The following is a 23525-nucleotide window of genomic DNA, read 5'->3' as shown; positions in this document are numbered from 1 at the left end:
CAGTGGTATAGATGCCCGACGACAATTAAAGCTATGTTCCCTGGTTCATCAGACACCTGTTGGAGATGTCTGAGAGAAAGAGGCTCATACATATATATTTGGTGGCAATGCCCCTCTATTGGGGCATTCTGGAGAGACTTATTCATTCTATTTAACAAAGTTTCTGGAATGGGGATTCGGCCTACCCCTGAGCTTGCCCTTTTGTCTCTAAGTGCGCTCTCCATTGCTAAATACAAGAAGAGCATCCTTAGGCATTTTCTGGCAGCCACCAGGAGGCTGATCCCCAGATGGTGGAAACAGGTAGTGACAACTTCTAAATCTGATCTGGTTTCAGACCTTAATGAGATTTTTAGGATGGAGGAACTTATAGGACAGGCAACAGACAATTGAGATCCATGTATGGTTTTACCTACTAGATATGTCACTCGGTTTCCTTTTCTTGGATCTCTTAAATAGTCTTATGTAATCACTTAAAAAATGTCTTTGAATGTTTTGTATTGACTACATTTTCTTCAATAAATCTTGATTTGAACAAAAAATAAAAAAAAGTTATGCTTCTTAGAAGAAAAGGAGAAAAACGAAAAATCGCCCGGGGTGAAGGTGTTAATGTACCGCCCCTAGCAGCAGTCGAACCGCTCGGATCCGGATGTCGCTACTCGTGGCTCGAGGGTGTCCGGACACGGGGGAAGGGGGGCGGGCTCGGTGTCACTCTTAAATGTAAAAGGCGGTTATGTAAAGGGGATGTATAGTTCGTGTAAGGTAACAGGGAGTACCGCCGCTGCCGATGGGAGTACCCGGGGTGATGGAGTGGGGCAGTCAGATGATGTTACCACCCCACGGGTAGGGAAGGCCCCGGGACTCTGGATGGTGGGATGGATTGCAGGGGGAGCGCAGGCTTGCTGGTAGCAGGGGCTGATTAGGTACTCACTCAGAAGGAAAGCAGACGCTGACAATGTAGTAAACCAAGACTCTGGGTGCTGCTGCCCTCCTGGGGGAGCTCTGGTAAACCAAGATGATGGTGATCGGTGCCCGCAGCCAGCTGCAGTCTGGTCCCCCACCCGGCTGGTGGTCTCTGCCTTTCTCCTGCACCTGTTTGTGATGTTGGATTACCTGCGCTTGCAACTTCAGGAGTCCGCTGCCCGGCTTGATGTGGCCAAAGGAGCCCTTTTGCCCACAGACGCTGGCCCGTGGGATCTCTGAGCCATGGCTACTTATCCCTCGTTGGGCTGTTGTCTTCTATGAGGGACTTTGGGTGGGAAAAGACCTCAAGTCCAGACCTCAATCAGTTAATTAACTCAGTCCAGTAGCTTCTGGACCTCGTTTCAGGGTCAGAGTACCCCCCTTTGTGCTCCGGTTTCCGAGTCAGTTCCCCGAGTCGGTACCGGCGGGCCACTACCCTGTCCCGGTCCACCACGGTTCCACCGAGCCGTCTTCCCGGCTCCTGCAGGCAGAGGCCTCCGTATGCCTCCTAGCCAAGGTACCAGGGCTCCTACCCTGGCACCTGTCAGACTGTCAGAGCAGGCTCCAGACACAGGCCTACTCCTCTCTCTCTAAACTCCACTACTCTTCTCCCCTCCTCTGACTCCACTCACTGCCCCAACTGAACTGCTTTCCAGCCCCAGGCCATCTGAACTCCTCGGTGGGCGTGCACCAACCGCCTGGTCATGCCCCCTGGTGTGTCCAACCAGCCCTGGGAGGGGGGTGACTAGGATTTAAATGTGTTTGGCTGATGTTGCCTAATGCGGGACTGGTGTTGTGCGGGGCCCTACCTGTGACTACCTGGCTGGCCAGGGCGTCACACTCCCCCTTAGTTAACCACAGACCGTCCGCGGGCTGTCCGACCACCACCGGTTTATTTTACTTTAACTGGAAAAGATAAGAAGAAGGCATATTACAAGTATAATAACATATATACATAAAATGAAAATTTGTTTTCTTCCCTAGCGGGAGGCAGGTTACTTTAACGTTGCAAACATGAAAAACATTTTTATTAACCGGGAACGGGACGGGACCGGGTCCTTTTCATTTTTACCACCCAAACAACCTGAACCTTGATGCTGCCCCTAAAAACAGGCAGCACCCCTTTTCCCCAGTCCAGGAAACGGGAACGGGAACGGGTCCGGGTGGTGCCCACACGGGCCGGGTACAAAGTTCCATACCCGGCAGTCTCTCTCAGAGGCCCCACGTCCAGGGGTCACCGGTCACCATGGTGACGGAACCTCGGCCTACTCCACCGCAGGCCCTTCCTCCAACAACCTAAACAACCTTTCCTATGACCGGAAAAGGTCCACAAGAACACAAAACCTAAAAAATGTAACCCCAATTTTTCAATGAATAAAGGTGGGGATACACCAAAAAGAGGACCACGAATAGTCAAAGTGAAATACAAAATTTAATAATTTGTACAAAAGGTGATACAGGACACACAGTGGAGGCAGGCTAGATGGAAACAGCCTGCCAGGAAACAACCCACAGCAATACCAGGACACCCCACCAGATGACAGCCTGCTGACAGGCAGCAATGTAATGAAGATGGTACAGGTAAAAAGAGGCCCAAGTAAAGTCACAAGGGACAGTGTGAAAGATGGGTTATGCAAAGGAGATATGTAAAACCCCCCTAAAGAGTCCCAAAGAGCACGAGGGCATAAATAACTAATCACTATTACCTTGCGTCTGTCCAACAAGCCTCTCCGGAGACTGCGGGACTATGAAAAGGTGGTCCAGGGGCTATTTTAAAACATGTTAACTCCGCTGCCGATGCAGCCTTCTCCAGCACTCTCCCACAGTCCACCACAGGGCAGCACGGGTCCCCAATGCCACCTTCACTCATGGGTGACACTGTCCAAAAAGACACAGTCTTCCACTGCCTGCGGTGCGGGTACGGTAGACCGGACTCTGTAACCGAACTGTCCTCGTCTGTTTAACTTTCCTTGCCGTCCTCTGATGGCGCATTCTGGGGCTCCGACCCCTGCGGCGTTCAACAAGTCAGGCAGGGCCTCCCTTCCTTCCACCTTTCTGCTGGATGGCGTCTCCCGGAGAACTTGGGGACGTTCAACAAAGGTCGGGAGTCTATTTCAACAGGAGCGGGTCCTTATCTTTAAAACTTTTCGAACATTAAAACATTGAACTATTAACTTCAGGGGGTAGACTTACGGGTTCCTCTTTAGGGTTCGGCACCGCTGGGGCACACATTGGCAAAGTGCCCGGGTAAGCCGCAACGCCTGCAGATTGGCACCACCACAGCAGGTGGGGACTCCTCCTCGGAGACGGACTCCGTATCCGCTTCATCCAGTGCTAACGCATAGTATGCCCTGGGCGACAAGGCCATCCGGTAGCCGTTTCCGCCTTCCCGAGGGATAAACGTAGCTACCGGGATGCTGCAGTTGGAGTCACTGCCTTCCGCCTCCGATCTTGCGGGTGCCAGGGCCTCTGCAGCGATCGCCAGCTCGGGTACGGCTGGACGGGCTACTTGTGTTACCATCGCGGGGTCATCACCACCGACTGGTTCTTCAAGGGTCGCCGCTGGAACTGCCGACATCTCTGGGCCCACCACTCCTGCGACCGCAGCGGGGGCTGCAGCTTCCTTGTTAGCCACTTCGCTTTGAGGCCCCGCCGACTTCATTTGGAGTCCACATCTCTCCGCATCCCCCTTGGTCTTTTCGCGGCCCTTCCCTCTCCAGACGGTAAGTTTAATTTTGCGACTTCCGGCCTTGCTTTTTGGCCATGTTCCCAGGAGGCGGGGCTTCAATTTTCGCGCTCTTTTCGCGGGGAAGAAGACTCTGGAGGGAATCTTCGTGCCAAACAATGGCGGCAAGATGGCGGATCTGGAAAATTTTGCAACGGGTCACCGCTTACTTCTCTACAAGGCGCACTTCCACAAGGTAAGTGGATGGGTAAGTATCCTGTTCGTGACGTGAGAAAGATCGGTGTGCCGCCCCGTGCTCGGTGGCAGCCGAGCCGCTCGGATCCGGGCCTTCAGTGGGTGGCTCGAGGGTCTCCGGACCCGGGGGTCCTGCAGTCACTCCAATCCCAAAAGGGGGTTTTGTGGTTTGGGGACGTAGTTGTACGGCCGGAGCCGTGTTAAGTTCGTGACGCCACCCACTGGATGTGGTGAAGGTGTACACCACCGCTGCTGTTACGGGGCACCCGGGGGAGATGGTATGCAGCAAGTTGTTAACCCCTCCGTGGGCAGGGATGGTGGCCCCGGGACCCGTTGGGGGTAGTTTGGGCGGTGCAGGGAGATGGGCTGCTGGAGGGCACCTGTGTACTCACTATTGGAATGAAACACTCGAGTCTCTGGTCTTTCGCAGTATAGTGTCCCTGTCCCTGTAGTTAAGGAGCTTAGCTAGCATAGTGCGAGGGCCCCTGCCCGCTGGCTGTGGCTGCATCGGGACTCTGTGTGCACGTTCCACGGCATAGAGCTTGGATAAGGCATCAGCACCAATTTTCCCCCTGAGCCAGCCTTCTACATATTCAGTGGGGTTTCTTCCTTCCGCTTTCTCAGGGATGCCAACAATCCTGATGTTATTCCTTCTAGAGCGATTCTCTAAGTCATCGTTTTTTTGCCTTGATTTCAGCTATCTGCTGTGCAAATGTTTTTTCAGACTTTTGTAGTTTTGTGATATGATCCTCTGTTATCCCAACGCTTTCCTCCACAGCTCCTATTCTCAGGTCAGCTTTTTTGAGGTCTTTCTTAATGCCAGCCACCTCTGCCTGTATTCCTGTAACTTGTTTTGTCAGGCTAGTCAGAGCTTCTTTACAAAAGAACACCACTGCAAAAACGTCCTTTAGAGTGGGATGGTTTTCTGTAGTCTCCTCTGTACTATGTGCTTTCTCCACCTCCAGTGTATTATCTTGCTGCTCTCCACCATCCCCCATCTCATCAGAACTGGCAGCGTCTATCCACTCCTCTTCCTCACCTCCATTATCTGTATGCAGCAGGGATCTCTCCGAATACCAGGCAAATTTCTGCAGCCTTGCAGCGACATGCATCCTCTGCTGACAGGCTTTATTAGCTTCCTCAGCTTCCTTCCTTATCATGGCACCATCTTGAGAGCTGGGGACTTTCCCGCCTCCAGTATCTTTCTGCCTGCGGCGGACCATGGCACCTCTCCGGATCCAACAGACTCACCCTAGACAAGTCCCCACCACCTTATCTTCCAGACAGCCGGCTGAGGCAGTAATACCAGCGGTGCTCAGGTATTTATTGTGGGTGTTTGCAGGAGAACTCCAGAGACACGTCTTCTCACATTGCCGTCCAGGCCACGCCCCCTCGAGTCTGTGGTAAACCAAGATGATGGTGGTCGGTGCCCGCAGCCGGCTGCAGTCTGGTCCCCCACCCGGCTGGTGGTCTCTGCCTTTCTATTGCACCTGTTTGTGATGTTGGACTACCTGCGCTTGCAACTTTAGGAGTCCACTCCCCGGCTTGATGTGGCCAAAGGAGCCCTTTTGCCCACAGACCCTGGCCCGTGGGATCTCTGAGCCGTGGCGGTGGCTACTTATCCCCCTCGTTGGGCTGTTGTCTTCTTTGAGGGACTTTGAAGTCTGGACTTGAGGTCCTTTACCATCCAATCAGTTAATTAACTCAGTCCAGTAGCTTCTGGACCTCGATTCAGGGTCCGAGTACCCCCCTTTGTGCTCCAGTTTTCGAGTCGGTTCCCCGGGTCGGTACCGGCGGGCCACTACCCTGTCCCGGTCCACCACGGTTCCACCGAGCCATCTTCTTGGCTCCTGCAGGCAGAGTCCTCCGTATGCCTCCTAGTTAAGGTACCAGAGCTCCTACCCTGGCACCTGTCAGACTGTCAGAGCAGGCTCCAAACACAGGCCTACTCCTCTCTCTCTGAACGCCACTACTCTTCTCCCCTCCTCTGACTCCACTCACTGCCCCGACTGAACTGCTTTCCAGCCCCAGGCCGTCTGAACTCCTCGGTGGGCGTGCATCAACTGCCTAGTCACGCCCCCTGGTGTGTCCAACCAGCCCTGGGGGTGGTGACTAGGGTTTAAATGTGTTTGGCTGACGTTGCCTAATGCGGGACTGGTGTTGTGCGGGGCCCTATCTGTGACTACCTGGCTGGCCAGGGCGTCACACTTGCAGCTGTCCGGACCCCACTTCCTGCTATGGGTAGCAAAGGAGCTTGCTCTCAGGGGCTCACGCTTGGGATTTCAGTGGGCTGCTTTGCTTGGAACGCTCTATCCCCCTCGTTGCGCTAGTGCCCCGATCTCTGAGCTTAGTCGGGACAGTCCATAAAGGCCCTTTCCTCCTCAGATTAATTGCCGGGTTACTTGAAGCCCAGGGGCATAACTACCGCGGTCGCAGAGGTCGCGACTGTGACCGGGTCCAGTAGCTTAGGGGCCCGCTCTGCAGATCAGCAAGCAGCTCCTTTCTGTGAGAGGAGCTGCGCTGATCTGGCGCAGACCACGCGGCCGCTATATGACCCGGTGCCGTCGCCGCTGACACCGGACCCCCTCCCCAGTCATCACGCACAGCAACAATGAAGAAGCGTGGAGCGGCTCCATCTCCCTCTGTGCCTGCGCGGTGACGTCACACCTGTGCGACCGCTGTGCTGAGAGCACAGAGCGCAGGGCGGGAGGACGCCGAACGCAGCTGCAGGGGAAAGGAGAAGAAGAGGTGAGGACGGAGCAGCGGGGGAACGAGGAGAGAGGTAAGAACTGGTTTGTTTTTTTTTGGTTTTTTTTTAAAATCAATGCATACATGGTGGCCGGAGGGGGCTGGGGGCCGAGGGGGGGCTGCCAACATTAAAAACAGAGCATGGGGGGGGGGCTGCTAGCATTATACATGAAGCATGGGGGGCTGCCAGCATTATACATGAAGCATGGTGGGGTGAGCTGCATTATACATGGAGCATGGGGGGCTGATAGCATTATACATGAAGCATGGGGGGGTCAGCTGCATTATACATGAAGCATGGGGGGCTGCCAGCATTATACATGGAGCATGGGGGGCTGCCAGCATTAAACATGGAGCATGGGGGGGCTTCCAGTATTATACATGAAGCATGGGGGGGCTTCCAGTATTATACATGGAGCATGGGGGGCTGCCAGCATTATACATGGAGCATGGGGGGGGCTGCCAGCATTATACATTGAGCATGGGGGGGCTTCCAGTATTATACATGGAGCATGGGGGGGCTGCCAGTATTATACATGGAGCATGGGGGGGCTGCCAGTATTATACATGAAGCATGGGGGGGCTGCCAGTATTATACATGGAGCATGGGGGGGCTGCCAGCATAATACATGGAGCATGGGGGACTGGCTGCATTATACATAACGGCATGGGGGGCTGCCAGCGGGGGCTGCCAGCATTATACATGGAGCATGGGTGGAAGGCTTGCATTATACATGGAGCATGGGGGGCTTGCATTATATATTGAGCGTGGGGGGGGCTTGCATTATACATTGAGCGTTGGGGGCTGCATTATACATGGACTATGGGGGGCTGGCTGCATTATACATGGAGCATGGGGGGCTGGCTGCATTATACATGGAGCATGGGGGGCTGGCTGCATTATACATAAAGGCATGGGGGGCTGCCAGCGGGGGCTGCCAGCATTATACATAGCGCATGGGAGGGCTGGCTGCAGTATACATGAAAGCCTGGGGGGCTGGCTGCAGTATACATGGAGCATGGGGGGCTGGCTGCAGTATACATGGAGCATGGGGGGCTGGCTGCATCATACATGGAGGCCTGGGGTGAATTATAATATATGGAGGACTATAGGGCGCAGTATAATATATGGATTACTATGGGGTGAATTATAATATATGGAGAACTATGGGAAATGCATTATAATACATGAAGGACTATGGAGCTGCATTGTAATATGAAGGGTTATGTGGGACCCTTTATACTATATGGAAGGCTATGTGGGGGCCATTATAGTATTTGGAGATCTATATACAAGTGGGGACAAAGATACAAGCAGGGGATGGGAATGATTTGTGCTGAGGGGAAAAGGCTCTTTCCCTCAGCACCCAGCTTTCCCATGGTCTGCTATACATCTTCTCTCAGCACCCAGCTTTCCCATGCTCTGATATGGGAAAGCTGGGTGCTGAGGGAAAGATGTATAGCAGAGCATGGGAAAGCTGGGTGCCGAGGACAAGATGGATATCAGAACATAGGAAAGCTGGGTGCTGAGGGACAGAGCCAAGTGTCAGCGTCATTATCCTGTACCCCGAGTGTTATTGTCCCGGCCGTACCCCAAGTGTCGGTGTACGTAGAGGGGGGCCCAGGTCCGAACTTTGCACCGGGGCCCATCAAACTCTAGTTACGCTACTGTTGAAGCCTCTCCCCGACCTAGGGTCCAGTACCCCGATGTGCATTCGGCCCCAGCCCGGCTATTGTATTGCACCTGCGACTGTCCTAGACTCAGCCAGGCACCCAGTCCCAATATCCTGCGACCAGGTCTTCGACTACTCCGGGTCCAGACCACCATCTGCAACCTAGTCCACTTCTCCCCTGGGAGCTCCAACTGCCAGCTTCCTCGAGCTCCTCACTGCTCAAGGGCTACCACAGACTGACTCCTCACCTCCCACCTCTCTGCCTGACCCCCTAGGTGGGCGGCCCTATTCCAGCTTAGCAGCCCACTGGTGTGCCTGACAGGGTGTGGTGCGAGGTGTAAGTAGGATTTGTGTATGCTGATGGAGGCAGTACTGCAAGGTGGGACCCAGAACCATGGGGGGGGGGGGGTTGAGTCCTGCACTGGGAGATAAAGAGCATGCAGTACGCTGTGACGACCTGACTACTCCAGGGGTGTCACATTAAATTTTAGAAATCATGTGGGTGGACTGCCTGCCCTCCATGTACCCACTGTGGGATAATTCTAACACCCCTCATATGTTACAGTTACCCTGTGCTGAACTTTGGATAAAAACGCCCCTATCAGCACATTCAGCAGAAGGGAGAGAAGGAAGATCCATCAATAAGATGCCGAGATTGTAGGAAGATGGATTCATTGCTCTCAGCGGGAGAAACAATAAGAATCTTGTAGTTATGATACTTATTAATGGTGAATAAAGATAAAATAAATGATGTTACAAAGCAAGCTTTCCAGACTACTGAGGTCTCTTCATTAACTACAAAATTATTTTGTTTTTCCCACTGAGAGCAATCAATCTTTATTCACCTGGTGAATACGGCACCAAACTAAGAATCTAGGACGTCACCAGCATCATTACCCTCCCTTACCATTACCATACAGATTAGATTTTTCTTCTCATGATTTTCTAAGTTGTCTGCACATTCTACGTACGCTGTCATGTGGCTTTGCAGATTAGAGATCTGGGCAACTAAGGGTCAATGTCTTCTAATTTCAGGGGATAGGGTATCCTACGTGTAACATCTGACTGATACAGAGCTCACTCTGAGGCGGGCTTTGCACGTTGCGACATCGCAAGCCGATGCTGCGATGTCGCACGCGGTAGTCTCCGCCCCCGTCGCAGCAGCGATATCTTGTGATTCCTGGCATAGCGAACATTATCGCTACGCCAGCTTCACATGCACTCACCTGTCCTGCGACGTCGCTCTGGCCGGCGTCCCGCCTCCTTCCTAAGGGGGCGGGTCGTACGTCACAGCGACGTCACACGGTAGGCAGCCAATCAAAGCGGAGGGGCGGAGATGAGCAGGATGTAAACATCCCACCCACCTTCTTCCTTCCGCCGCCGGCGGCAGGTAAGGTGATGTTCCTCGCTCCTGCGGCTTCACACACAGCGATGTATGCTGCCTGCTGGAACGAGGAACAACATCGTACCTGTCGCGGCAGCGTAATTATGAAAAAGTCGGAGCCTACACCGATGATACAATAACGACACTTTTGTGCTCGTTAATCGTATCATCTAGGATTTACACACGACGATGGCGAAAGTGACGCCGGATGTGCGTCACTTTCGATTTGACCCCACCGACATCGCACGTGCGATGTTGCAATGTGCAAAGCCGCCCTAAGAGAAGGGCGTCCAATGCCCAAAATAATGGGAGCAGTTTTGGGTGGAGGAGCATGTGGTGGTCTAGCAGCAGAATGGTGACTATTTAATACCGTGTTTCCCCGAAAATAAGACGTCCCCCGAAAATAAGACATAGCTAGAGTTTTCAGGGATGCTTTAATATAAGACATCCCCTGACAATAAGACATAGCTGCGGTCAATAATGAAGTGTCATGCAGTGGTGAAAGAGTTAAAGACACTGCAGGATACTTCATTATAGGCAGCGGGCACCCCCAGAAGAGAGAAGACAGAAGAAAGAAGACCCCCGATCATACTCACCAGACGCCGACCGGGAGCAGGTGAGCGCATCAAGGTCCTGCAGCGGCAGAACACACACACACACACACACACACACACACACACACACACATCAGATCCAACCACACACTCACAACATCCAGTGATATCGCTTGCTTCTCGGCGGCGATACAGTGCGGTGCAGTGACCTTCCAGGACCTGCCGGAGGATCACATGGCCGGAAGCATGTGGTATCTCCGGATGTTGTGAGCGCGTATGTGCGATATCGTCAGTGTGTGTGAGTGTATGCGATCGGATGTGTGCGTGTATGCTGTCTGATGTGTGAGTGTGTTCTGATGTGTGAGTGCATGCGATCGAATCTGTGAGTGTCGGCAGAGAAGCACGGCGTGCAGCACAGCTGCTGGGACCGCCCACCGGAGAGCACAGGGAAAAGTGGGGTGTGTGTGTATGCGATCAGATGTACGCGCGTATACTGTCTGATGTGTGACTGTGTGTGAACGTAAGCGATCGGATCTGTGAGCGTCGGCAGGAGGCAGAGGAGCACGGCGTGCAGCACAGCTGCTGGGATCGTGGGGTGTGTGTGTGTGTGTGTGATCTGATGTCGGCCAGACGCAGGGGAGGCGTGCAGCGTACCTGATGGGAGATCACAGAAGCATCTGGGAGCCATGCAGACGCCCTGGGCTGGTAAGTGTGACGATCCTGGGATTGGGGGGGGGGGGATCTGCTTTTTGTGGGGTGTAAACTTACCCCCAACCATGTCTCCTCGAGAATAAGACACCCCCTGAAAATAAGACATAGTGCTTTTTTCAGGGCAAAAAAAAATATAAAAGACAGTGTCTTATTTTCGGGGAAACAGGGTATGGCCGGACTACGACCCTGATAAAGCAGCCACAACCAGTGACTGGGAAGAATCTGTGACTGCTCTGCATTTAGTGGTCACTACTCACCTGGGCGGTTATCTGTAGGAATCTCCTCTTTACACCGCTCATCACCCCTCACATATGTCTCTGTAGTATTAATATGGGTCAGATCTTCACCCTGAAACAAATATTGTAAAAGTCACAGACAGATTGAGAAGTCCCATCTATGATCAGCTCTAATCCTGCCATCTCCACCGCTCTCATTACACAAGTATAACACATATAATACTGGAGGATAAAACAAGACTGAGCACAAGACCTTCACAGCCGTCTACACATCATAGGGAGATTTCATGGCACCTTCTCTCCATCTACCTGATGATCCTGAGGAACATCGGGGTCTTCTTGTTTACAGTCCTGTGGGAGAAGAGGACGGGGACATCTCTCTGGTGTTGTCCTCTTACTGGATAGACCTGGAGGAGACACATACAGGGACTGAATTCATTCCTTACATACAGATAATTATAGGCCGTGTGTATTTAGTCCTGTCTATTACCTGGTGATGTGAGGGGCTGGGGAACCTCCATCATGATGTCCTTGTACAGATCTTTGTGTCCTTCTAAATACTCCCACTCCTCCATGGAGAAATAGACGGTGACGTCCTGAAACCTTATAGGAACCTGACACATACAATGATACCGTCACCCCCGATCCCTTCATAGCGTTACTGTATAATGTCCCAGCATTCCCAGCAGTGTCACCTCTCCAGTCAGAAGCTCAATCATCTTGTAGGTGAGTTCTAGGATCTTCTGGTCATTGATGTCCTCATGTATCGGGGGGTGAGGTGGAGGCCCCGTGATTGGGCTCAGGGGTCTTCCCCATCCCTCAGACACAGGGGCCTGACAGCGCTCACTAGAGGTCTTCTTCACTACTGTGTAATCCTGGTTATGGAGAGACACAGTAAGAAATCTCACTCCAGACATTTCCAGAGTCCTCACCTCTCCAGTTCTGTCCATCTGTTATTCCCATAGATAAGAATGGTGTAATGTGACGTCATCAGAATCTCTCACCTCTCCAGTAAGCCGGAAGAGGATCTCTAGGGTGAGGTGTAATATCCTCTCCGCCATCTTGTCCCTGTCCATATCCATCCTTCACGGGGCAATCAGGAGAATTCTCTTCTATAGAAGATCTCCACTGAGAGGATCCGATATTGTAGGGACCTGAATGGGGAGAAGATGACGATGTAACATCATAAAGAATCCGCTGTAATAATACAATAACTGGAGAGAATAAGGGGAAACAGATAATGAGAACATTCTGGGGGAACATTATACTGCGTGAGGGCAGAAAGGGGCCGAGGACCGAGGGCAGAAAGGGTCCGAGGACCGAGGGCAGAAAGGGTCCGAGGACCGAGGGCAGAAAGGGTCCGAGGACCGAGGGCAGAAAGGGTCCGAGGACCGAGGGCAGAAAGGGTCCGAGGACCGAGGGCAGAAAGGGTCCGAGGACCGAGGGCAGAAAGGGGCCGAAGACTGAGGGCAGAAAGGGGCCGAGGACTGAGGGCAGAAAGGGGCCGAGGACTGAGGGCAGAAAGAGGCCGAGGACTGAGGGCAGAAAGGGGCCGAGGACTGAGGGCAGAAAGGGGCCGAGGACTGAGGGCAGAAAGGGGCCGAGGACCGAGGGCAGGAAAGGGGCCGAGGACCGAGGGCAGAAAGGGGCCGAGGACTGAGGGCAGAAAGGGGCCGAGGACTGAGGGCAGAAAGGGGCCGAGGACTGAGGGCAGAAAGGGGCCGAGGACTGAGGGCAGAAAGGGGCCGAGGACTGAGGGCAGAAAGGGGCCGAGGACTGAGGGCAGAAAGGGGCCGAGGACTGAGGGCAGACGGGTTTCCTCACTTCCGGCCTCTCATAGTTGGGGCATTTGTATTTATCAGAGGAAAAGGAACAAAAACCTCACGATTCATAGAAATCAGCGAGAGAAAAACTCCAAGAAAGTCTCAGAGCTGAAGGGGTTAATGCCCCCTGCCCCAGTAATGGGGAATCTCCACACACCTCCTCCTGCAGAGCCGCACACTAGATATATGGCTGCTCTGTGCTTCCAGGACCTGTGATGATGTCACATGGAGGGGAGGAGTCAGGGGTCACATGGTCAGATCCTCAGTGTATGCAGGGCTCTGGATGAGGTGAGGTTTATGTGCGGGGTCAGGAGTAGAGATGACCGGACCTGAACATTAACCCCTTCACCCCCGGCCACTAAACACCTTCCTGACCGGCCATTTCTTGCAGTTCTGACCGGTGTCACTGTATGAGGTTATAGCTCTGGAGCTTCAGTGGATCCCGTTGATTCTGACGTTGTTTTTCCTTGACATATTGTACTTTATGTCAGTGGTAAAATTAGGCCGATATTTTTCACGTTTATGTGTAAAAAAATAAAAGCGAAAAATTTCACAATTTTCTGCCCATAAATCCAAGAGGAGATAAGGTATGCACACCAGTGACTATGTAAGGGGAATATATGAAAAGCAGAAACTGCTGTGTGAATACTGACTTGAAAAATCCAATAGCTATATGTAAGAGTGAAAATGTGAAAAATGGAACCTGCATTACTGCCATGAATATATGAATAAAGAGAAATTTAGCTACTGAATTGATCAATGCAATAGAGCCCCAACACTACGCCAAAGTATTTCTCTACGTTGGGGCCCCTAGCTTGTGTGTGTCCTCTCATGCAGTTAAAAAACTTACTGTGTATGGGAAGCTGAGACCCAGGCTATTTATGCGTATGATATGGATTGGCAATAGGTGTTTTTAGGTTTTTGCACCCAGTTCGGACTTAGAATGGAGTTCCAAACGTTATTCGTTATTGTTAGTAGTTTTTCGTTTGTGAACCCTCCCCAAACACACCTATTGCCAATCCATATCATACGCATATATAGCCTGGGTCTCAGCTTCCCATACACAGTAAGTTTTTTAACTGCATGAGAGGACACACACTAGCTAGGGACCCCAACGTAGACAAATACTTTGGCGTAGTGTTGGGGCTCTATTGCATTGATCAATTCAGTAGCTAAATTTCTCTTTATTCATATGTTCATGGCAGTAATGCAGGTTCCATTTTTCACATTTTCACTCTTACATATAGCTATTGGATTTTTCAAGTCAGTATTCACACAGCAGTTTCTGCTATTTCATGTATTCCCCTTACATAGTCACTGGTGTGCATACCTTATCTCCCCATAGTGATGTTTTTTTAGGTTTTTGCACCCAGTTCAGACTTAGAATGGTGTTCCAAACGTTATTCCTTATTCATAAATCCAAGAGTTCTGTCACACTAGATAGTTAATAAATAACATTTCCCACATGTCTACTTTACATCAGCGCAATTTTCAAAACACAATTTTTTCGTTAGGAAGTTAGAAGGGGTCAAAGTTTATGAGCAATTTCTCATTTTTCCAACAAAATTTACAAAACCATTTTTTTAGGGATCACATCACATTTGGAGTGACTTTAACCCCTTCACGACCTTGGACGGATCTATCCGTCAAGGATCGTGTCCCGTTAAGCCCCGCCCCCTGCCGGTGGCAGGCGGCGGCGGTCAGCACACATATCAGCTGTTTTCAACAGCTGACGTGTGCCTGCATGTTGCGAGTGGAATCGCTTCCACTCGCAACATTTAACCCCTTAAATCTCGCTGCCAAAGTCTGGCAGCGAGATCTATATGCGCGCGGCCATGTTTTTTACTTACCGCCGCCCCCACCGGAAGTCACGTGAGTGATCACGTGACGTTCGGTGGTTGCCATCGTAGCACAGGGTCATGTGATGACGCCTGCAGCTATGAAGTTTCACTTTCGTTTTTCCTCGGCATGGAGGGAAACCGGAAGTGACTGAATCTGCTGTTTACAGCTGTATAGCTGTGATCAGCAGATAGATAAGAGCGATCGGATTGCTGTTCGCTATAGCCCCCTAGGGGGACTAGTAAAATTAAAAAAAAAAAGTAAAAAAAAGTTTAAAAAAATAAAAAAAAACAAAAAACCTAAAAGTTCAAATCACCCCCCTTTCACCCCATTGAAAATGAAAGGGTTAAAAAAAAAATAATATACACATATTTGGTATCGCCGCGTTCAGAAATGCCCGATCTATCAAAATATGAAATCAATTAATCTGATTGGTAAACGGCGTAGTGGCAAAAAAATTCCAAACGCCAAAATTACGTTTTTTGTTCGCCGCATGTTTTACGCAAAATGCAATAACAGGCGATCAAAACGTAGCATCTGCGCAAAAATGGTACCATTAAAAATGTTAGCTCAAGACGCAAAAAATAAGCCGTCACTGAGCCATAGATCCCGAAAAATGAGAACACTAGGTGTTTCGGAAAATGGCGCAAAATGTGCGCCACTTTTATTGAACAAACTTGTGAATTTTTTTTAACCCCTTAGATACAAGTAAACCTATACATGTTTGCTGTCTAGAAACTCGCACCGACCTGAGGCATCACATAGATACATCAGTTTTACCATATAGTGAACACGGTGAATAAAACATCCCAAAAACTATTGTGCGATCACACTTTTTTTGCAGTTTTTCCACACTTGGAATTTTTTTCCTGTTTTCCAGTACAATATATGGTAAAACCTATGGTTTCATTTAAAAGTACAACTCGTCCCGCAAAAAACAAGCCCTTATATGGCAAGATTGACGGAATACTAAAAAAGTTACGGCTCTCGGAAGAAAAGGAGCAAAATCAAAAACACAAAAACGGAAAGTGCGAAGCCGAGGTGACAGAAAATACCCAAAAGTTACACCAGTCTAGAATCTGCACCCCTTACACTACTCAAAACCACAGCCGAGAAGTTTATTAACCCTTTAGGTGCTTCACAGGAACCAAAGCCATGTGGAAGGAAAAAATGAAAACTTTACTTTGTCCAACAAAAATGTTACTTTAGCCATAAAATTTTGCATTTTCACAAGGCTAATAAGAGAAAATAAGAGAAATTGCACCATACAATTTATTGTGCAATTTCTCCTGAGCACACTGATACCTCATATGTTGTGGAAATCAATTGTTTGGGCGCACAGCAGGGCTCTGAAGGGAAGTAGCGCCATTTGAATTTTTGAAAGCAAAATTAGCTGGAATCATTAGCAGGCGCCATATTGCGTTTGGAGAACCCCCAGAGGTGCCTAAACAGTGGAGCTCCCCAACAACTGACCCCATTTTGGAAACTAGACCCCTCAAGCAATTTATCTAGATGCTTGGTGAGCACCTTGAACCACCTGGGGCTTCACAGAAGTTTATAAAGTTGAGGCGTGAAAAAGAAAAATACATTTTTACCACAACATCACAAAATTGTTACTTCAACCAGGTAGATTTCTTTTCACAAGGGTATCAGGACTAAATGCACCATAAAATTTATTGTGCAATTTCTCCTGAGTACACACATTCCTCATATCTGGTGGAAATCAAATGTTTGGGTGCATGGCAGGGCTCAGAAAGGAAGGAGCGCTATTTGACTGCAAAATTGGCTGGAATCATTAGCGGACACAATATTGCCTTTGGAGAGCCCCTGCACTGCCTAAACAGTGGAGCTCCCCCACAAGTGACCCCATGTCATTTTGGAAACTACAGCTCTCAAGGAATGTATATATATTAACATATATTCAACGGCACCTAATCGACTCAAAAAACAATCTCTTAAGCAATGGATGATCCGTCAGGAAATGCTCGACGTATTTAGGTGCCTTAACACATCCTCTAGGGAATATACTTTTTACTCAGACTCCCACAATTCTTTTTCATGCATACTGTAGATCTAATATTAACTAATTCCCTCTCTATCACCAAATTTAGGAAAGTAGAAATAAACCCTAGAACATTTTCGGACCATTCCCCTGTCCTGTGTGAAGCGACCCTGGGACCCTCCCCTCAAAATAATTTTTTATGGAAATGTAACCCCTGTTTGATGAACTCGCCAACTTATAAACCCCACATTGAAAAACTAATAAAACTATATTTTAAAGAGAATACAACTGAAGAAATTTGCCCAACAATAATCTGGAACGCTCACAAGGCAGTAATGAGGGGTAATTTCATCAAAATGGGGGCTATCCAAAAAAAGAAAACAAAGAGATAATGTGTATATATATATATATATATATATATATATATATATATATATTCTACAGACAGAAATAAGCAAAAAAGAAAGTAAGTTACAAGGATCCCATATTGATTCCCCTACCATTCACAAAGAAATTTTAGATTCAAACTACTACTCTTCTGGAAATAAACCATCCAAACTTATTTCCCAAAAACTAGTACAACTTAGAATAAAAAGAAGAATCCACCAGATAAAAAAAAAATCAGATGGTCTAATAATAACCCACCCCAAAGAAATTTCCGAAGAATTTGCCAAATTTTACGCTAAATTATATAATCTAAATAAAGACACACTCCCCAGCCAAGTGAACTTTTGATTAAAGATTTTCTTGATAAAATTAAAGTTCCCCGACTCTCCCAAACTCATCTTGATAAACTCAATGCCCCATTCACTGTAGAAGAAATTAACAAAATAATAAGCGGTCTGAAAAACAAAAAAATCCCAGGGCCTGATGAGTTCAGTAATGAATATTACAAATTATAGTCCCATATTCTATCACCTCACTTGGCTAAGGTTTTCAACAACGTAGCAAAAATGGGCAAATTTCCCGACAAAATGCTCGAAGCAATGATTTTCTTGCCAAAGCCCAAAGGAGATTTGGATTCTGTAAATAATTACAGACCAATCTCGGTTATAAATTTGGACATTAAAATATACGCGAAATTAATTGACGAAAGATTAAAAACTATTTTGCTGGGAATAGTAAGCAATGACCAGGTGGGATTTATAGAAGGAAGGCAAGCATCAGATGGTACAAGAAAAATCTTAAATTTGATTTCTCGTATAAATGAAAAAAGATACCAACCAACAAATTATTGATACCATCCTGGCCCTATACTCCAACCCACACAGCAAAACTTTACTCAAATAACCACCTTTCCAGTCCCATCAAAATATCAAATGGAACCCGTCAGGGATGTCCCTTATCCCCTTTACTATTTATACTAGCTATTGAACCCCTGGAAGAATATATTAGATCCAAATCAGCAATAAAAGGAATTCAAACCAGAGCTCGCCATCACAAATTAGGTTTATTCGCTGATGACATAATTCTCACTCTTTATGGCCCGATAAACTCCTTAATGGAACTACAAAACACATTGGAAATATTCACCAAAATTTCATATTATAAACTAAATGCTGAAAAATCTGAAACTCTTCCCTTTTTTCTAAACAATCGGGTCATTAGCAACATAAAAAATCAATCATCATTTAACCCTAGAACGCATACCTGGGGCCTTGCAGGCCTGCTAGGTCATTTGTTTTCTATGGTAGATTGTTATGCTTGCGCGTTCTAGGGTTAAATGGGCAGAGGGGTCCCTGAACTACTTTTGTATTAAAATTGCAAATAATTTCCAATCCCTGATAGACATAAACATGAAAGATTTAATTGATAAAGTCCAAAAAGAAGCAACTAATTTACAAAAACATGAAATCACTTGGTTGGGGAGAGTTAACGCATTCAAAATGATGATCTTACCAAAGATATTATGTTATTTCAGAACCATTCCCCTCTTAATCCCCCCATTACTTGAGCAAATTACAAACCATCTTGAAATGCTACATATGTCTGGAACTACAAGAGGCCGCGGATTACTAGACTTATTATAATGAAACACAAAAAAAAGAGGAGGTTACAGTTTACCAAATACCGTATTTTTCGAACTATAAGACGCACCTGACCATAAGACGCCCCCTGGTTTTAGAGGAGGAAAATAGGAAAATAAAATTTTACGCAAAAAATGTGGTCATGACCCACTGTTATGGGGTGAAGATCTGATGACACTGTTATGGGGGTAATTTCCCCAAATTCTCTACTAAGGTACCCCATCCTGGTAATGATCCTCCTGCCTTGTATATGATCACCATCCTTGTATATATGTCCCTCATCCTAGTATAGCCCCCATCCTGCTATATACCGCCATCCTGATAAATACTCCCATCCTGATAAATACCCCCATCCTGATAAATACCCCCATCCTGTTATATACCCCCATCCTGTTATATACCCCCATCCTGCTATATGCCGCCATCCTGCTATATGCCACCATCCTGCTATATAACTCCATCCTGCTATATAGCCCCATCCTGCTATATAGCCCCATCCTGCTCATAATATACCCCCATCCTGTTCATATACCCCATCCTGCTATATACCCCCATCATGCTCATATACCCCAATCCTGCTGTATACCCCCTCCTGCTCATAATATACCCCCATCCTGCTCATAATATACCCCTATCCTGGTCATAATATACCCCCATCTTGCTCATATACCCCATCCTGCTCATAATATACCCCCATCCTGCTCATAATATACCCCCATCCTGGTATGTGCCCCCATCCTGCTATATACCCCATCCTGCTATATGGCTTGTATCCTATGGCACAGAAAAAGTAAACATTTATACTCACCTTTCCTCACTCCCTGCAGCATCAATCATCTTCCTCTCTGTGTCAGTAGCAGCGCCGCTGACCTGTGTGGAGCTGTTCCCCTGCAGCATTGCGATGTCCTCCTGTCTGCCGGCCCGCTGATCTGTGTGGAGCCATGTGTGCACAGCGATGATGTCATCGCTGTGCTCACCGCTCTCTACACAGATCAGCTGGCCAGCAGACAGGAGGACATCGTGGTGCTGCAGGGATCAGTGGCCGGTGAGTATACCGTACTTATTCACTGCCCGCTGCGCTGATGATGATGCGCAGAAGGGCAGTGAATACAGCCGCACATGATCACTCCAAGCTGTAGTTGCCAGGGGTGATCACGCGGGCCAGCTGTTTATTATGCGCGCATCACCCGCCCATCATCCCGCCCACCTGTCAGCGCCGGCTTCCGCTCTGAGAGATGATGGGCGGGAGGATGCATGCATATAAAATGAGCGGGCCCACGTGGTCACGGCAGGCGCTGCACAACCTGGTCGTGCCACCGATGACCCGCTCCACCGCAGCACCCTCATTCCCCGCAGCCCTATAAGACGCACCCCCCCCCCACTTTCCCCCATCATTTGGGGGGAAAAAGTGCGTCTTATAGTCCAAAAAATATGGTATATTAAATTATTAAAAAACAAATATAATTAGACAAAACATATACTGGATTCAGAACAACCGATCTCTCACATGGATGGACCTGGATCTAGATTATAATAAGTATTCATCTTTGTGCCATCTTATTTTATGCCATTTGCAAAATACTAACCTTCCCCTCCCTGTACACCCCACCCTGGCCTCTACAATCGCGATCTGGAAAAGCTTTAAAGGGGAATAAAAATAATCTGGACACTTCTAAATTTGAACAGATAAAAGAGTTCCCTCTTACATTCTTGGTCTATATTGCCAGAGAAAATATCCCCCCAAATTGGAGACAACAATGTCCAAATAAGTTAAAAGATTTATATGATGGAATGGCTTTTATCCCTCTTTTTGGATATCAAGATAAAATATAATATCTCAGACAATAACTTTAGAATAATAATTGCTTTACGATCCACCATAAAAAACATACAAGCCTTCAAACATCCAATTCCAGAAATTGTTAGCATGTTATATAGTAACATGGATAACAAGCAAATATGGAGCACTAGGAGTATCTACAACTTCAGCGAAGATATTAGTTTTAAAAAAAATGGACTACGTGATAAAATGGGAACATAGTTTAAAGCAACAATTTTCTGAAAGGGAATGGGAAAAAGCACTAAAAGCGACTTATAACTCAAACATTTGTGCTACACTGCATGAATCATACTATAAACTCCTGAGCCATTGGTACTACTCTCCCTCAAGAATAAGCACATTTGGGGCGTGGCCTGCACGCTGATGGCTCTGGCTACCTGAGAGTGAAGCCCTGTGCTGAGGCTGTACAAACTGGCTCAAAACTGCTTCAAAACGCTGAGAACTCTCCCTTTCCTCTGAAACAGTGAGTAATCCCCCGTACACAGTATGCCAAAGGGAAGACCCCAGAAATATGGACAATTTTACTGACTTTTATCCTAGGGATAGGGGATCCCCCTCGCTTCAGAAGATGTCTGCTGCTGCAGTGTCTCCCTTACACCAGGAAGAGATAGGGGGGAAGCAGTGTCACAGGCACTCCTCTCACAGATGAAAGGCTGCAAGCCCTGCTCAGCTCTCTGAGGTCATCACTGCAGGAGGATTTCAGGTATCTTAAGAGCATGATTAAAAAAGTTAAAGAGGAAATCAAATCACTGGGGGACCGTACAGACCATGTGTAGTCTAAAATGGCTGAACTTGCTCAATCACACAATGATCTGATTGATGCTAACACAGCGTTAGAGGAGGGGGTGGGTGTGGAGACACGGGGCTCAGTGGGTGCTCTCGTCCACTAAAACCCGCCGCCTTTAGAAAGACAGCGTGGCTCAGGGCTCATCCAAACTGAACGCCGGCCTCCTTAACCGTGGGCGTGACACTACTCAGACAACACAGGGTGAGGGAACCACAATAATTAGACTTTATTGGATCCCCAAACAATTAACGGCACATAACACATAACCAGCAAAACACACAAATGTAACAGGCAACAGTGTCTCACCCTTCCGCTGGCTCACCAGGGATTTAGAATGTCCATGACTCACAGGTTCCAGGGCTACTTACTCCAATACAGCAGCACCCCGCTTTCGGCGGGCACCCACCGTGACTGGAATAACGCCAGATTTAGTAAGCTGGCTGAGGTCTGCAAAGTCTGTAACAGGTGACTGAACTGTCCCAACCTGAGTGTCCTCCTTAGGTAGTCCTGGTATGATGATACAATCCTGGCAGCCGGGGTCGAAATCCCTAGACTGTGGATATGGTCTCCAACCGGAACCGGAGTCCCTAGATTGAAGCCATAAGATATCCTGATCCTCTAGTCAGCTCCAAAGAGCTTAGACTGGATCCATCAGCATCCATCAACAACCTGGTGGCTTAAAGAAATCCCTTTTATAGCCACAGCCTTCCACTTGGATACACTGCGTCCTCATCGATTGGTTGGACAAGAGCGCCTCTCCCATTGGATGAATCTCAAGCTGCATGGATAATGTTCATTTAAATGGTCTGCATAGAAAGACTGAGGATATCTACATGAAGTCTGCAAGTCACAGACTCAACAATGGCTACTAAGGTAATCACATTAGCAATACACAACTACAATACAATGGTTACTGGAAAAGTCTGGAGAACAATACGTCTGGCTTTCAGTGGCCAGCACAATTACATTGAGACAACAAGAGTCTTGTAAAAACAATGAGGGACTTCTCCCCCGTCTATCATGCTGTCTGGCTGAATTTTAAGAAACTTTAACCCATGAGAGTCCATGTCGTCACAGTGGGAATACTGAAAAACAAGCTTGGGGATCTGGAAGATTGTTCCTTCTGGACCTATCTTAAAATTAGGGGCATTTCTGTGTCAGTTGCTGATAAAGAGTTGCAAGATTTCTTTCACAAGTTTCTCCAACTATTGCTCCCAGAACACACAGAAAGAGATCTCATAGTGGATAGAATACATAGAATCCCTAAACCTAAAGGTATCGACCCCACTCTGCCCAGGGACACGACTGCATTTTTATAAAACAAAGGAAGCAGTGCTCCAGATACTGAGGGATAACCCTACCCTCCCAGATGCACTTAATGGTTTAAAGGTGTTCCCGGACCTGTCTGCTGCAACTCTGGCAAAAAGAAGAGAATTTTCTCAGTTCTCCAGAATCCTAAGGGAGCATGACATACACTATAAATGGGAATTTCCGGTGAAATTGATTATCTTCAGGGATTCTAAAAACACGTCCCTGCCTCAACTGAGCAAACTACTCGAGTCCTGGGGATTACCCCTTACAATGCACTCAGACTCGCGCCGGGATCAGGGGGATGCTCAGAAGAAATAGATCAATCCTGAGTGGGAATCAGCTTGAGGGAGTCTCACCAGCCGCAGGCATGTGTAGCTCTCATGTGACCTGTGATGTCACTTAAGCCCTCTGTTGTTCTTGCCTATGGCAAGCAAGTACTTCCAGCTGTCCGGTAAGGATGAATCTGAAGTATGAAGTATTCAAGTTTTTTTTTGTTGTTTTTTCCCTCCACCCTTGCACCGTCAGTAACTTGTCCTCCTTGTCTGCCTCTGCCTGCCCTATGCCTCTCAGTCGGCCTGCCTGGAAACATCGTCCTTTCTGGGATCCGCCATGAGTATTAAGTTTCTGTCTCTCAATGTGAAGGGTCTCAATTCTCCCGCAAAAAGATCCATGTTGTGGAGAGAAGTTATAGCATCTAAATGTGATATAGC

At 48.2% G+C, this 23525-nt stretch overlaps 2 protein-coding genes across 2 annotated transcripts in view; one reads left to right on the top strand and one right to left on the bottom strand.

Moving 5' to 3' along the window:
• Positions 1-23525, top strand: part of LOC142312991 (uncharacterized) — a 217912-nt gene that overhangs the window by 60403 nt on the left and 133984 nt on the right. The window lies entirely within an intron of this gene.
• LOC142310568 (uncharacterized) overlaps positions 1-23525 on the bottom strand; it is a 50007-nt gene that overhangs the window by 4248 nt on the left and 22234 nt on the right. The window contains exons 6-7 of the mRNA XM_075348088.1: positions 11496-11593; positions 11208-11298 (exon numbers count right to left, since the gene is read on the bottom strand). Of these exons, the coding sequence (XP_075204203.1) occupies positions 11208-11298; positions 11496-11593 (189 nt within the window). The remainder of the gene's footprint in view (positions 1-11207; positions 11299-11495; positions 11594-23525) is intronic.

This window comes from Anomaloglossus baeobatrachus, chromosome 5 (genome assembly GCF_048569485.1).
Source record: "Anomaloglossus baeobatrachus isolate aAnoBae1 chromosome 5, aAnoBae1.hap1, whole genome shotgun sequence".
NCBI lineage: Eukaryota > Metazoa > Chordata > Amphibia > Anura > Aromobatidae > Anomaloglossus > Anomaloglossus baeobatrachus.
The sequence above is the reverse complement of the archived record's forward strand: the minus strand, read 5'-3'. Positions and strand labels throughout refer to the sequence as shown.